We start from the raw sequence: 16,182 nt of genomic DNA, 5'->3' as shown, positions 1-16,182 counted from the left end.
TGCTTTCTCCTAATGGCCAGCTGAGATGATGATGGCATTGTGGTTTTGGAGGGGCCATGGTTTGTGTTTGGAGTGTGGTCTGAGAGCTGTGCTTAGCATGTGATCGTTCTGTGGCTGGTATTTCCTGCTCTGTGCTGTCTGGTGTCCCACTGAAGCAAGCAGTTTGCAAAGGAACTTCCTGAGCCCAGACCCACAGCCACAAAGTGCTGGTTTGTATTTGCTGTCATTGTCCTGTTACTGGATCTCGTGACCACTTCACAGGGGAGGAAGATCACGTCCCCTTCAGTAGCATTGTGCGTATTTCTGGGTTATTAGAAGAGCAGGTGTGTGCCCAGGTATTTTCTGGATTCATTTCAAGCACCTCGAAATCCATGTATGTTTTGGGTTTAATGGATGTAATCAAAATGGGAAAAGGGCAAGAGACTGGGGAAGACCGAGGCAGTATGAAGTTGCAAGACAGGAAAATCCACTTTACTTTTAGAGGTTCGCATCAGTGGATGACATCCAAGGCTGGTCACATCTCTGGCTGGTCTTGTTGGGGAGGCCAGTGGCAGACGTGTCTGTGCTCTGCACTAGCAGCTTCTACTCCTCACCCTGCTGGATCCGTTGACATCTCTTATTGATTGTAAAAGTTATTTATGGGTCACTGGGGAAGGAGCTTCTTTGATGCCCACCATTTTGCTGGCTTGCAAAGTGGTACACATAGACTGTGGTTGCTTCTGAGATCAGTCATTCCGCAGACATCTTGCAAACAGTTTCTGTGAGATGTAGGGCTCAGCAGGCTTTTTTTTTTTTTGCCTGTGAGGCACAGGAGATTAAATAGAGGCAGAGGAGGCAGGTGTCAGAGTGCTTGTGAATTTTTTTGCCTGGCTTAGGATCACTGGAAGGAGCAAGCAGGAAGAAGCACTTCTCTTTCCAGAAGATCCTGATACTGTGGTAGGAGGCAACAATGACCAGGTTTACCATGCAAAAATTGGTCACGTGAACCCTCTGTAAGCTAACTTGGTAATCGCTGTCCTGGGATCCCACAGCCTCAGGTGCCATCTGGGAGCAGTTTATCATTTTATAAATATGTATTGCAGGAGTGTAAAAAAATACCCTAAAGTTCAGAATTTTTACTAAATAGGAAAAAGGACCAGTTTGTGAGCCAGGGAACAACATACCCTGAGGTAACTCTTAGGGGAAAGAGGGCTGGTTTTGTACAAGGGAGATAGTGAGCAGCAAAGTAATGCAAGAGGAGGCTGTGTATGATACTCAAAGCCTTTGGTGATTTATATGCGATGCCTTGCTTGGTAGGAGTAGCACAGTGCTTTTGATGTGCTTTCTCGATAAGCAAATAAAGAGAGAAAGGAAGCATACAGCTGGGGAAGTGAACAAAAGGATAAGTAAGTTGCCCCCAGACTGACATGAGGTTGAAGCCGTGGAACACGGTTAGTTCTCATCTTTGAAGATGTGTTGCAGTGCTGCACTTGCTGCTTGCGTTCTCCTCTCCAGCTCGAGCAGACCATCGTTTGCTCGTGCAAGCTGTGGGTATTGTGCTGACAACTGGGGCCTTCCCTAATGTTTTGCCTTTCGTTTTCATTTGCAGGCTGGTTCCCCAAGCTGCAAGGGTGCTGTCGTGACAGCGGGATCCCCATACCAGCTTTGCCTGCGCTTGCCTGACAAGCAGCTCGCTGCAACCACCATGGAGAGGTCGTGATCACCTAGTGCTCCGTAGCTGTAAGGCGGCTTCGAGATGGCGGCTCAGAGGATCCGGGCAGCCAACTCCAGCGGCCTGCCACGATGCAAGTCGGAGGGGACACTCATCGACCTCAGCGAGGGGTTCTCAGAAAACAGCTTGAGCGACGTCAAAGGTGAAGGAGGCCAGGGCTGCTGCTGGCATGTGTCTTACGTGTTCTTTCTGGATGTTGGTGGAGCACCAGATAATATTTAAGCTGTTTGATTTAAGGTCAAACTTCTTATAGCTCATGGGGTTGGATGGTCCTTTATTTGTTTGCTCTAAAGTAACAGGAAGACTATCAGCTCCATCATCAAACTTTGTACTGTGGTGGAGGAAAGAAACTGCATCCCAAAATTGCTCTGCAGAGTTTGCTTGATATTTCAGGGAAATGACAAACCTTGGAGATGCCTTGATTGAAACTATCCCTGCCCCAAAGCCTGTGAGAATTTGCTGGGGGTGGCAAATGTGCAGCTGCACAGCAGCTTTCTGGTTGTGTGCTCACCTCATCCAGCACAGCCCCATGGGTCTCCCGGCTTGGTGCAAGCTTGGCCCCTAAGCATGCCTCTGTGCTGCCCCGCTTCAGCACCATCCTGCTCAGCACCAGCATGGGCTGGGCTTTCCCCTGGTGTGGCATAGTCCCAAGTGGCGTGTGGGATGAAGGAGAACATGGACATACATGTGGGCAGCACATGCACACGTATGGAGAAGTCTGCTTGGAAGCTGGATGCAACGCTGCTGGTTCAGCTCAAGTCGCTTTTAATAGCTGCATGCTGCATCAGCCCGGATATGTTCAGAGGCACATGTAGGTCTGGATGGAGAAAGAGAGAGGGGAAGCATGAGGATTATTTTACAAGGGAGACAAATAAAAAACAACCTGATTGAGAGAGACGGAGCGATGAATAATACACCTTCCTGTTTACTGTCTCTTCTTTTTTTTTTCCCAAGATCAGAACAACAGGATATTCAGTGAAATTGAAAGGCAGCTGATTTTACAGTTTATCCATCTCTTCAGGTAGCACATGGCTGTTATTGCTGTGAGATAAAGCTAAACGAAGAAAAATGCTTTAATTCATAAGGCTGAGTGGGGGTCTCTGTTTATCACAAACAGAAAATAAGCTCTAAGTGCAGAGTGCTTTCACCACCCCCTCTGTAGGAAATGGCTTTCAGCTGTTAAGGAAGGAAAAAACAGAAGTGAAATTGTGTCTCCTTGGTTCTGCAGACCTTCAGCAGCCAAATCTTTGTCCCATCCAGGGCTGCAGTTGAAACCACGTGCTTTTCCTGGTTGGAGGCCTGTCAGCTCTTCACTGTAGATAACTAAAAGTTGGATTATAAATTATATCTGAGGGGTTGAGGGGAGCTCTGTCTCTGTCCAGGTGGAAGAAAAAGTTCACATCAGATAAAGCTAATATTAGGGGCGGGGGGAAAGAAAATTATTAGAAGGAGAAAGATTGTGGAATTCTGCCTTTCCCACTCACTCCCAGTTTTAATATTGCCATTTTTCCCCCTTAATTAAAAAAAAAAAGTGGGGGGAATAAAACTTATTCAGAATTTCAGACCAGTTCTCACTTCAGGGGGGCAAGCAAAGCTGTGAGAGAAGGCTGGAGTTGTGCAGGCACAGCATTGTGCCCCAGCTTTTGAGAAGTGGGACCTGGTTGCCATTGGTATTGCCCTGAAGGGATGCGTCTCATCCTTCCTCCCACAGGAAGATTGTGGTAGCAGCTCCCGTGCAAGAGCCAGCCCTGTGCATGCCCATCCAGCCCTTCCTGCTGTGCTGGGGTGGTTACCCTGCATCCCTGAAGGACACATAACATCCTCAGGCTTTACCTTGACTTTACATCAACATTACAAATTGTGGGACCTGGACAAGGCTAAAAGACCTCAGCTAAGGAGCCTCTTCGAAACACAGAGGAGAGGTGCTGCTTTCTCGTGGTGCATTGCTTTCTTGAGCAGTGGCATCACATGGAATGGTCACAGCAGCACGGAGCATCCCTGGGAGAGCAAATATCAGAGAAGGGTTCACTTGTAACCCCGAGCTGTGGTTCTCACCAGCTGAAGATGTATAGCTAGTTCCATAGTGACTTCCTACCAAGGTGGCAGGAAGGTTTCAATAAGGATATTTTTAATGTGATTTTGACATTGAGTAAATGTCCTCACGACTTTCACTACCTGCTGTGAGAGGGAGGGATCAGGAAGCGGATGAATGATCAGTCATTTAGTGTGAATACAGACTCTTTTTTGCAAAATTGGAGGCCTTAAAATCCTTGCTCTTGTTTCTTAAGTTACTTTTTAATTCCGTAGTAGCATCGCAAGTTGCTCTATGGCTCCTAAAGGTCTACTGTTTTGTAATATTTTCCTAGGGTTTGTAAGGCTGGGAGGCATCCTAACATTCCAAGCATCCTCCTTTTTCATGTAACTTTAGTGTTCGAAAAATACAGACTATCTGTAATTAATGGCTGTATGAATGACTCTGTTCTGTCATCGGTTTGTCTCCAGATTTTAAAGACTTCCACATGAATTTTTATATTCCTCTTTTCCCTCCAGAGAGCTAGCAAGCATATTGAAACAGGTGTTGTCCTACTTCTCTTACTGCCCTGTGTTTGCGAAAACGCAACTCTTCTTCCTCTCCCCTGTCAGTGTTTTTTCTTAGGTTTGTCTAGTAAGATAATGAACGTTTGAATGCTGACGTAACATTATCTGCAGCTTGCTTAAAATCAGTAAGTCCTTAACGGGAGACCAAAAGCAATAAATACAGTGACGTCTTGAACATCTGTAGTCTTTCCTGAGCTTGCCTTTTTTTTTTTTTTTTTTTTTTTGTAATTGGGATCTGTTAGTACAAGCAAAAGCACTTTCAGCCAGATTTGCTGTTAAAAACACCATGCTGAAAGGGAAATTGGAGATGCTGCTTAGTCCTTGACAGCACTGTGGTAAGGGGATACTGTGCTTATTTCTGGTGACTCAGACTACATGGCTTTCTTTGCAATTGGTGTTGATATTTTTTGAGGAGCTTAGCTATAAAAGTGGGAACATGAAGTATCCTTAGTGGGTGTCCTTAGTTGTTTCTGATGATGAAATTTAGGATATTTCAAACATTCAGAAGAGGGATTATGGCAAGATGAAAACATTTTTAGCCTGCAGCCATTGTCTTGGGTTATTGTGTAATCTGCTTGAAAATCAGATGTCCCCCTTCAGCAGCAGAATTAAATATTCACAAAAATCAAAACAGCAGTGATTAAAAGAAAAAGTTGGTGGTCAAAGACATTGAGATACCACTGACCAAATTTGTAGGATAAAGGCTATGAAGGATCACCTGGGCCACATAGCCTCTTCCCCAGGTGGCATACCCTAAATTAATTTCTGTCATTTCGAATGTGAGCATTTATGTTTTTGTTTTTGTTTTTTTTTAGCCCTAGCTTTTAGGAGCTCAAATCCCCACATGCCGGGTGGAAAGAGGTTGTAGTAAAAATTGACTCCAATTCCCTCAAAACTCTCACCAACCCACCTTTTTGTGCAAAACCTATCAGTGAATTTAGAGGCTGTCCTACTCTGGCTTCTCCTGCAGAAGCAGCTGTGAGAGGCCCTAAATCAAAGGGTAGGCTATATGATCTTATTGCTAAAACACTTGACTGCATCAGGAGGAGAGCTGTTTTTCCTGCACCTGTGTTGCTATGATGGGGCTGTAACAAATTGCTTCCTCTCCTATCTGGCTCTTGCTCCTCTGCCCAGTTGCTTTGATGTTTGACCTATTAGATTACGATCTCTTTGGAGAAGACATTCTCTCTTGCACCATTACAGATACATCAAAAGCAGTGGAGAGAGACTTTTTGTTTGAAGATTTTAGAGGGAAGAATAGTCTCTCAAGCCTAAAGATATATATAAAACTAACTTGGCCTTACTGGCTAAAGTAGCATGGGTTGCTTACCTGAAATAAATGCTTGTAAATAACTTGTGACTCTTGTTGATTGCTTACACTGCTGTTTTTCTTCTTTACTTTGCAGTGCCTTCGCCTAGTGCCTTGTTGATTGACAATCCCACATCCTTTGGAAATGCAAAGGAAGTAATAGCAATCAAAGATTACTGTCCAACTAATTTCACCACTTTGAAGTTCTCCAAGGGGGACCACCTCTATGTCTTAGACACATCAGGAGGCGAGTGGTGGTATGCTCACAACACTACAGAAATGGGTTACATCCCTTCCTCCTATGTCCAGCCTGTAAACTACCGCAACTCTTCCTTAACAGACAGTGGGATGATAGACAATCTACTGGAGAGCCCTGACGAGGGAGTCAAGGAGTTGGACCTGCTTGGAGAATGGACTGATGTGAAAAGAAACTCTGCCAAAACCTACAATAACAATCCTTTCTTGAATGGAGTCCAGACGAACCCATTTCTTAACGGGAATTTGCAAACAATGCCCAGTTCTGACTATGAGTCCAACTCCAAAGCTGCTGTTGACTTGCTGCTCTTTGACACAGGAGCTCCTAATTCAGCAGTTTCCAGCTCAGCTGCTAATAGCAGCATGGGTAACATTTTCGATGAGTTTCCATCTACAAACAGGCTGGAGCTGGAACAGACTGCGAAACGAGACAATCCCTTCTTCAGAAGCAAACGCTCCTACAGTTTGTCTGAGCTGTCTGTTCTTCAAGCAAAGTCAGACACTCCGACGTCATCAGGTTTCTTCAGCGGCTTGAAGTCTCCCACTCCAGAGCAGTTCCAGAGCCGGGAGGATTTTAGGACCGCGTGGCTGAATCATAGGAAGTTGGCCCGGTCTTGCCACGACTTGGATTTGCTTGGTCAAAATCCTGGCTGGGGTCAGACACAACCTGTGGAGACCAACATTGTCTGCAAACTGGATAGCTCTGGTGGAGCTGTTCAGCTTCCAGACACCAATATCAGCATCCATGTGCCAGAGGGTCATGTGTGCCCTGGGGAAACACAGCAGATCTCCATGAAAGCGATGCTGGATCCGCCACTGGAGCTGAATAGTGACAAGTGCAGCACCATCAGTCCGGTCTTGCAGATCAAACTCAGCAATATGGAGGTGAAAACCTTCATCATTCTGGAGATGAAGGTGTCAGCAGAGGTCAAGAATGACATCATGAGCAAGAGTTTGGTGGGATTGCAGTGCCTGCGGAGCGACATGAAAGAGGGGCCATACACACCAATGCAGCTGAGCTATTCATATGGGGACACAATACAAGTCCAGCTGGAGAATCTGGAGCCTTGCATGTACATCGCAGCCGTAGCCCAAGGGCAGAACATCCTCTACCCTTACACTGTATGGGATTACATCAGCAAGAAGATCACGATTGGTGTTTATGGCCCGAAACACATCCACCCTTCCTTTAAAACTGTCGTGGCTGTGTTTGGGCATGAATGTGCACCCAAGACTCTCCTGGTGAATGAGGTCACACGACAGGCTCACAATCCTGCTCCCGTTGCTCTGCAGCTTTGGGGTAGACATCAGTTCACTTTGTCTCGGCCTCAGGACCTCAAAATCTGCATGTTCTCCAACATGACCAACTATGAGGTAAAAGCTAGTGAGCAAGCCAAAATTGTGCGAGGCTTCCAGATGAAGCTGGGCAAGGTCAGCCGCCTTATTTTTCCCATCGCGTCTCATGATCCCAATGAGCTCTCGGACTTTACACTGAGGATACAGGTCAAGGATGACAAGGATGCCATTTTGACCCAGTTCTGTGTCCAGACGCCTCAGCCGCCTCCTAAAAGTGCCATCAAACCCACAGGGCAGAGGCGGTTCCTCAAGAAGAATGAGGTTGGTAAGATCATCCTTTCACCTCTGGCTGCCACTGCCAAGTACCCAGTTTTTCAGGACCGGCCAGTGTTGAGCTTGAGGTATGGCAAACTGCTGAAAACTGTGGTGCGGCAAAATAAAAACCACTATTTGCTGGAATACAAGAAAGGAGACGTCATAGCCCTCCTCAGTGAGGAGAAGATCAGGTTGAAAGGGCAGCTGTGGACAAAGGAGTGGTACATTGGCTACTACCAGGGGAAAATAGGCCTTGTGCACACCAAAAATGTCCTTGTGGTTGGGAAGGTCAAACCCAGCTATTTCACCGGGCCTGATCTCACTACTAGCTTGTTGCTTGAGCAAATTCTGAGACCCTGCAAATTTCTAACCTATATTTATGCCTCAGTGAGGACTCTGCTCATGGAGAACCTCAGCAGCTGGCGGTCGTTTGCCGATGCGCTGGGGTATTTGAACCTGCCACTCACGTTTTTCTGCAGAGCAGAGCTGGACAGTGAGCCAGAGCGAGTGGCCTCCGTGTTGGAGAAGCTGAAGGAAGATTGCAACAACACTGAGAACAAGGATAGGAAATCTTTCCAGAAGGAGCTGATGACGGTGAGTCCAATGTCTACTGGGGCATATTCTCTGTGATGTATTCAGAGCGATCAGTATGAACAGGAGCTGGAAGTTTCCTTACTCAATGTGCAAAAATGAAATGTATTTTAAGGTCTTCTGCAGCCCATTCAGCACAGTCAGGTGGAAAATTCTGCCCTGTGATTATGTGTTGGCAAGTTTAAAGATACGATGTCTGTAAATGAGAGCCCTGCTGCACAAAATACATCCACATTGTTTTGGGGGAGCAGACAGACCTGCTAAGGTAGCTAATCTGAAACCATTCAACATCAGTGGTCATTTCGGTCCAGTATTTTCAGAGCACTCAAGTGAGCACGGACATATTAGTCCTTAGGGGTATGTAAATGAGGCATGCTTAAAGGAATCACTTGAAAGTTGCTAGTCCCTTCATCCCAGATGTGATAACAATATCTGTGATGAAGCTTTTGGCTGTCATGGCAATACCGGTGACAGGACAGAAAACTAGAAAAGGGCAAGAAACATAAAAGCTATTCCTATATTGCAGTAGGTAAGCCACCTCTTGATTCACATGATTTTGCATCACTAAGTAGAGCAAAGCGTGCTGGAGAGGAATTTATGGCTACTGTGAAGAATGGGTGCTGCATCTTTATGAGGCAACCTAAAATTATTGGGTTTTTTTTTAATAATCATAATAGTGATGATGTCTGATCCTTCTGGATCTACCTGGTCCTTGAGTGACATCTAAACCAAGGACACCTTTGAATTAGGATACTTTGTATTCAGCTGTGGATCATGTTTGCAAATTGTCTAAAATACCTGCCTGCCTTATGTCCTAAAAGGCTTTCTACTGGCCTCTGGGGTGAAGTGCTGTCTGTGAGTATCCTTGAGATGCCGTTAGGAAGTCTCTTACGAGAAATCATCCTCATGAGGACAATTCCTAACATATCATAGGAAATAAGCCAAAGAAAAGACAGGACTTACTGACTCAAAGAGATTTGCAGCTCTTGACTTTTAACAGTCTCTCCTGCAGAAGCAGATAACTGGGTTATAGCAAATCATGTGTTTTAAAAGGCCAATTTAATTATAGAATAGCAAAAACTTCTCTTGGCAGTGATGTGCATGGGCAGTGCAAGAACATGCAGCGTGCAAAATGAAGTTATGAAAATATCAATGAGTAACCTGGGTAAAAAGGACTGGAGCTAAATGAAATGAGTCATATCACTGCTTCCGTTTAATAAGAATGGTGAATTTTGAGGATTGAATATTAGGTGCAAGACATTATGAAGAGTGTGAAGCCATTCATTACTCATGGAAATCCTATCTAGCATGTTCAAGGGGTTACTTGTGGATTTATTTCCTCAGCCTAATAGTGCAGTAGAATTAATAACTTTATAAGAAGCCCTGTTTGACTTTTGGTGTCAGTGTGGAAAATGAGAAGGTAGTTTCTGGAAGGTGTGACTCACACCTGTTACATTGCAATTAAAGTGATCACTGGAGCTGTTGTTGTGCGTGTTCATTTAGGGTAAGTACGTTAAAGTACAGGATTGAACTGCTCAAGGGAGCCTAGGGAACTTCAAAAGCTTAGGCTGTAATTACTGGAGGATATTGCTGGTTCCCCTGTGCTCCTGTGGCAGGCCAGACCAGTTTTCTTCCAAGTTCGGCTGGATTCTTACCCCTTTTTGAAGGGAACTTCATGCTAGTCTGATGGAGTTGGGAAAGGAAGGAGGATGGTGTTGCGGCGAGCTTTAAAACCTGAGGGTTCCACCTCTTCAGAGAGGCTCCCGTTCTTTGCAGATGTCAGTTGGCGTGATTAGCCATTTTAGTGGCCCAAAAACCATGATTGCTCTAAACTATAGGTCAGTCACTGTGTCAAGGATCTGCTGGGTTGCAATCACTGATTTGGCCAAATCGAGATTAGAGGAGAGTGCAGGTAACCTTGCTTTGTGAGTAGCAATTTGTGGCTGATAGGGCTGTTTTGGCTGCAGACTCCAGGCAATATCACCAGTACTGCTGCTTTTTAGGGGTTCTTGCCGTCATATGCAGTTGTTTCTTAGTCTTCAAGGCCATCCAGGAAGGAAAAATACCGCTGTGCAATGTGTTTTCTTTTCTCCCATTGTTGAAGGCAGCTGCAGGCTAGCTGGACACTGGGCTTGGCATTGTGGATGGAGCAGCGTGTTCCCATCCATTTGTTCTGAAGAATGTCTATAAAGACTGAATAAAAAAGGCAGTAACAAAATGCCAAAGTGTCTCATGGAGACATTTAAAATCCTCAGTGGCCAGATGCTATGTTTGAGAGGTAGAGGTAGAAGTAGCTTGTAAGTGAAAACCTTCATGAGGTGAGATCTGCTTAAAAGGGATCAACTATAGCCATATTGTCCTGCCAGCCCCAAATGGTGCTGTAGCAGAGCATGGACACTAGTTACACCTGAGTAACAGGCAGATAGGAAGAGAGCTTAGGAGGAGCATAAGGGAAGAGCTGAGTCTGTAGCCCATGTCTCCCCTCGCAGCCTGCTAGGAAGGACTTTGTGCTGCTGCCACGTGCGCTTGCCTGCTGCACCTCCAAGTGAAGCTTGAGGTGATGGTTTGCATCTCCAATCCATATGCAGAATGAAATCAATGCATTTTGGGCACAACTATGTCCAATCCCGTGTTTTGCCAAAGCTCATCTCTTCTGGCTGGAGCGAAGGCTGCAGTCGAGGCTGGTTTCTGGCCTTGGAAGCAGCCCTGTGGTTCCTTCAAAGCAGGTTTTGGTCCTTGAAGCAATAGCCTCAGTGAACGACAGGGTGAAATACATATTTCCGTTGCTAAATACTTCAAGGGCTTTTTGCTGTTTGCCTTACTGCTTTGAAAACCTGTCGTAAGCATTACGGTGTCTTGTCTCCGAGGATCAAAGGCAATCTGTGGGTCATGGAAAAGCTGCGCCAGATCTAAATGGGTAGAGGAACAGAAAGTTTAGGCTTTCTAGATGCTCACAAACCAGCTAACTCAAGAGGAGAGCCATTACTTGCCTGAAAAACATATTGCTCCCAAAGGGATGCACCTAGTGCAGAATCCCAGAGCACGTTTTATTTTCCTTATTCAACTGGAGATTAACGCTGAACACTGACTCTGTTTCCTATTCTGTGTGAGATCTTTGTGAGTCTGAGCTCACTGCTGTCTAATCCTCCTTAACTTCCAGAGAAATTAGATTAAGCACAATCTTAAAAAAATAAATAAATAGGTGTTTCAGAGGACGACAACTGAGTGGTAATATTCTTTTATTATGTTTAAATCTGATTTTATTTAACAAGTGGACTTGCTGTTCGGCATTTGCTGGTGAGAAGAACTGGTTGGATTAAACTCTGATCTGGCCATTTCATGTTAAATTTGGGTGCCTCATTTCAAAGGAGGGGGGGAATAGTAAGCAGGCTTATCTAGATTTCGATGTTGATTGCACAAAATCATGCTTACAGAAGTATCCACCAGTAGCCAAGCGTAGAAAAGCCTCCCAAGTGAATGACATGCCCTGTCGTGAGGGCTAGTTAATAAGTAAGCTGTGTTTAACTTTTTTCTTCTCCCTTTTTTTTCATCCTAGCATTAGCAGCAGTGTGTGAAGGTAACTGAGGAGAACCTTCTTCAGAAATTAGTCACCACATCAGAAAGAGAGCTATACCCCTCCTCTCCTCTCTGCCTTTCAAAAGCAGACAACACACAGATTGCCTTACTAAAAAACCCTGTAATAATTAAAATCCCAAATTTGCAAGATGCTTTGAGTTGCATTTATGCCTCTCACTACTCAGGAAGACTGCACTTTGCCGAGTGGTGCCTCAACAGGGCCTGCATGTGCTATGTCCTTTAACAGTATTATGGACAGTATTACCTGCTCAGGTTGGCAGAGATGCTTGCACTGTGCTCAGTTCTTAACTGTCCACTGTGCTCACAAATAAGCCTTGTTTCTAAGCTCTGCTCCCATCGGGGAAGAGGTACTTTCTCCAAAAACATCTCAGGCAAACCTCATTCCAGCCAGGCCATAGTAATTGGCTGTGGGAAAAGTGTGTTTGCTTACATCTCCATGGAAGAGCTTTAAGGTAATTTGTTTCTCCCACATGTACAGAAAGCACCCCTGTGGCCAGTTACTGCAGCCCAGATGACAGGGGGAAACTCCATTAGAGTTTGCAAGCTTTCAGCATGCAAAAACCCCATAGGTTTCAGACTTACGAGAAAAAAAAACACCTGGGTGCTTTTGTAAATGTTACTCACCTACCGCCGCATAATCAAATACACTCAAGTTGCTACATGGAAACATGCCAAGTTTCATTTGAGAAACAAGACCCAACTTGCCATACGGTGACTACATTACCTGGTCCTTTGGAGCTGGAGTTAAACGTGTGATGGGATGCAGCATTTCTCTCCCTCTGGATTTTCAATAGTGTTTTTATACAGCCTTGCATTTTTCATCCTTTCCAAGAAATGCTGCTGAAGGGGAAAATATTGGTGCCACTAGGTATGTTAGCAGAGATTGCAGAACTTATTTAGCTTTTTCTCCTCCAGACTACTTCTAAAGTTCATACAGAAAAAGCTAATTTTTCCCCCAGTCTGTTTTCCATCCATTTGCTGTGACTGCAGGTATCTGTGTGTTGCCTTTTCCTACCAAAAGACACTGCTCAGAAGCATTGGAGGGATAAAGATATTTTCTTGTTCATAGTTTGTCCAGACCCCTAAACAGCTGCTGATGGACCTGAATAGCTCTGGGTCCCCTTAATCTCCCTCAGTGTAGGATGTATATTGCCTGGACTTAGCATGGGTGAAGCAGGCCAGCCAAAAGTTGCTTATACTAGTCCCCCATTGCTCCTGCATCCAGAAGCAATCTACTGGCTGGTCGTAGTGCCTGTGCAGTGCTGACTTGGTGTCCAAGGTGGAAGCCATCTTCTGCCTTTTCTCTGCATTTAGGGGAGCACATCCCCACCTGCATATGTAGATATTCTCATAAGGAACTTACCTAAGTGCCGCACTGAAGTTGGTGGGAATTTTTCTGTAGGATGTAGGATTATGACCTGGATGAGGGGACAGAGTGCCGCTGCAGGAAGTTTGCTGATGATACCAAGCTGGGAGGAGTGACTGATACACCTCAGGGCTGTGCTGCCATTCACAGAGGCCTGGACAGTCTGGAGAGCTGGGTGGAGAGGAACCTCCTGAGGTTCAACAAGGGCAAGTGCAGAGTCCTGCACCTAGGGAAAAATAACCCTAGGCACCAGTACAAGCTGGGGGCTGACCCACTGCAAAGCAGCTCTGCAGAGAAGGACCTGGGAGTGCTGGTGGATGACAACTTGACCATGAGCCAGCAATGTGCCCTTGTGGCCAAGAAAGCCAATGGTATCCTGGGGTGCCTTAGGAAGAGTGTTGCCAGCAGGCTGAGGGAGGTGATCCTGCCCCTCTGCTCAGCCCTGGTGAGGCATCATCTCGAGTACTATGTCCAGTTCTGAGCTCCCCAGTACAAGAGAGACATGGAGCTACTGGAGAGAGTCCAGCATAGGGCTATGAAGATGCTCAGAGGGCTAGAGCATCCACTACCTTTCCAAGCCCACTGAGAGTGCAGCACTTAATGTCTTTTCAAATGAAATGATGCCTTCAGCACCCCTGGACCTTCGCTGGGCACTGTGTTCAAGGAAACTGCTCTACTACAGAGCCTGCACCTTAATGTGTTAGGCAGAAATAATTTCATTGACAATGGTGAATGTGTAGCACAGTGGTTTGAGGGGTGTATGACTGCTGCAATGGCATGTATGAGCCAGATGGGAGCTGCTGAATGGGACCACAGTCTCTTCCAGCAATATTCTGCTGCGGGGATGCTTCCTCTGCCACGCACTTCCCTGAAGACCTCTCCTCCTTCAGCTTTTAACTCAAATCCCAATCCCTGCCCTCTCATGCATTCCTGTGGTAGTTAATAGGATACTAAATATTGCTGCTTCCTATAACCGCCATCTCCTCCTCCATTCCCCACCACCACCCAAACGCTGCCTTAGAAAAGTTTCAGACGTTGATTAATGTGTAATAACACTTGGGCTCTCCAGGGTGCTTTCCAAGTTAAATGCTGTTTAAGAAATCATTAGCTAATTAAAGTCCATTTCCATAATGACTTCCTTCTTGTGCTTCACTTGGTGGGTGTGAATGATTTTTGCATCATTTTACCCTGCTGGGGCAAAGAAGAAAAAGTTTTACACCTCAGTTTCACTGAAGGCCAGGAAGAAGGAGGTACCAAAAGTTCAAAGGGCTTCACCAAACTGCCAAGAGAAACGAGTGTCAAGGCTAGCTTTAGGCCATGGGAGACTGCATGCATGCATGTGCAAGAGAGGTTAGGGCCTGATGGCCATTGAGTTGGACCAAGACAACTGCACTTGTAAAAGGGAGCCGTAAGCGTGCCGTGGCTGGCCTTCTGCAACTGTGCATGTGTAGAATGGGCTGCCTGAGGTAGCCACACACATGTAAGCAGTCTCTGTATCTGCCTGCTCCCTTTGGTTTTTGCTTTCTTCTTGCATAAGCTAAGACAAATAAGCAAAACCGGGGGGCAAAAGGGGTGTGCATGTAGAATTGTCAACCCCTAAACTGCACAGAACAACTGGCATTTGTTAGTCTTTTTCCTCAGCTTTGCACTGAAACCCCCTCAGGGTTCCCAGCGCCATGTTTACTTCGATGATGTTTTCCATGATTAGAGAATGGAAAATGAGATTCTGCATTTCAGAGCTGAAATGCAAATTCTACCTCCCTAGATGCATTTTAAGTATAGGTTTTTCTGTGCCACTTTGAAATGGAATTTGAATATCAAACCATCTTTGCTATGTTGCGTGCTCAGCTGGTGGAGCAGGCTTGGAGGCTCTCTGGGACTGATGAATACTTCAGAGAGCATTGACAATGCATAGCTTTATAGCAGTGGCAATATGGGAAGGGAGTGATTGTGCAAACTCTGTGTGTGTGTGTGTGTGTGTGTGTGTCTACGCGCACGCGCGTGCAGCTATCCTGAGAGGCTTGCGTAGGGTGAGTGAGGAAGATGGAACAAAAATTATAGCATAATCCCGAAAGCGCCTGCTGGAGGATTAAACTCTGTTGTGAACCCTGCTAATCCCAGCTGGGCTAGTCACGGCTTTCAAAAGAGCCCTGAGCCTGCTCATAATTTGTGTATTTCTGTGGCAAAAAGGATGAATTGTGAACCAGCCAGGAATTGTCTGGCACGTCTGCATTTGACGACTGAAGTTGCTCCTTACTGTCCCTAGAAGACCCTACTGCACTATGGGCTTTTGTGGAGGTTCCTTTGTGTATAGATGAAAAATATTTCATCGTTACCGCTAGTTCCCTGCTTTGGCTTTGACATTTGAGCCAGAGGCTCCATCCCTCCGTGGCCTTGTGCCCAGTCTCTCCTGAAGGGCCTCCAGGCCCATTCAGCTCTTTCTTCACCCTGTTCCTGCACAGCTTTGCCACCATCTGCTCTCCCTCATTTTCCCTGGCTCTTCTAGTGCTCACGATACTCCCAGCTCCCTGGTTTCTGCTGTTCAGAAAAGCTTCCTGCAGTGGGGCAGACAAAGCAAGGATGTTCCTGGCCTCTCTGCAGCAGAGTGAGCATGGGCCTGATTGTGTGCGGCTCGTCCTTGAGCTCTGTGCTGGACTGGGTTGGGGGGAAGTAGCCAAATACCAGGAGTATCGGGGTCTTGCATTGCTGTGGGCCATCACAGAGATGAGAACAGAGCCCAGAAAGGCAGCAGGGAGGCCCATGTGCCGGACTGGCGAGCCCTGCCCTCTCTGCCACCTCGCTCTCTGCGAATGCCATAGCTCTTCCTTCTCTTTGTATCCCCTCCCCACACCATTCTGGCAGTGTTTTACCCCCAGCATATACCTGCAGAGCCTTCCCAGGTAAGATAACCAGAGGTAAAGTGAACACAGCAGGCTTTTCCATTGTTGTCTGTAGGTTTCAGAGTTAACCTGCTGAGCTGAAGGGAGCAATTTGTCTCTCTCAAATCTGTTGCTTTGAGTCATTCTACATTGCTCAGTTACATGGCTCACAGTTGCTTTACTCAGTGACATTTTCTTGTTTACTGTGAGCAGCAGAAAGACCCAGAGTATCTGTCTTCTGCAGCACTAACCCCACCAGCGCCAG

At 46.0% G+C, this 16,182-nt stretch overlaps 1 protein-coding gene across 3 annotated transcripts in view; it reads left to right on the top strand.

Moving 5' to 3' along the window:
• SH3BP4 (SH3 domain binding protein 4) overlaps window positions 1-16,182 on the top strand; it is a 67,096-nt gene that overhangs the window by 43,940 nt on the left and 6,974 nt on the right. For all 3 annotated transcript variants that reach the window (XM_062578962.1, XM_062578960.1, XM_062578961.1), the window contains 2 exons: window positions 1,589-1,853; window positions 5,716-8,078. In XM_062578962.1, coding sequence (XP_062434946.1) covers window positions 1,736-1,853; window positions 5,716-8,078 — 2,481 coding nt within the window. In that variant the 5' untranslated portion in view covers window positions 1,589-1,735. The remainder of the gene's footprint in view (window positions 1-1,588; window positions 1,854-5,715; window positions 8,079-16,182) is intronic.

The sequence above is a fragment of the Rhea pennata genome, chromosome 6 (assembly GCF_028389875.1).
Source record: "Rhea pennata isolate bPtePen1 chromosome 6, bPtePen1.pri, whole genome shotgun sequence".
NCBI lineage: Eukaryota > Metazoa > Chordata > Aves > Rheiformes > Rheidae > Rhea > Rhea pennata.
The sequence above is the reverse complement of the archived record's forward strand: the minus strand, read 5'-3'. Positions and strand labels throughout refer to the sequence as shown.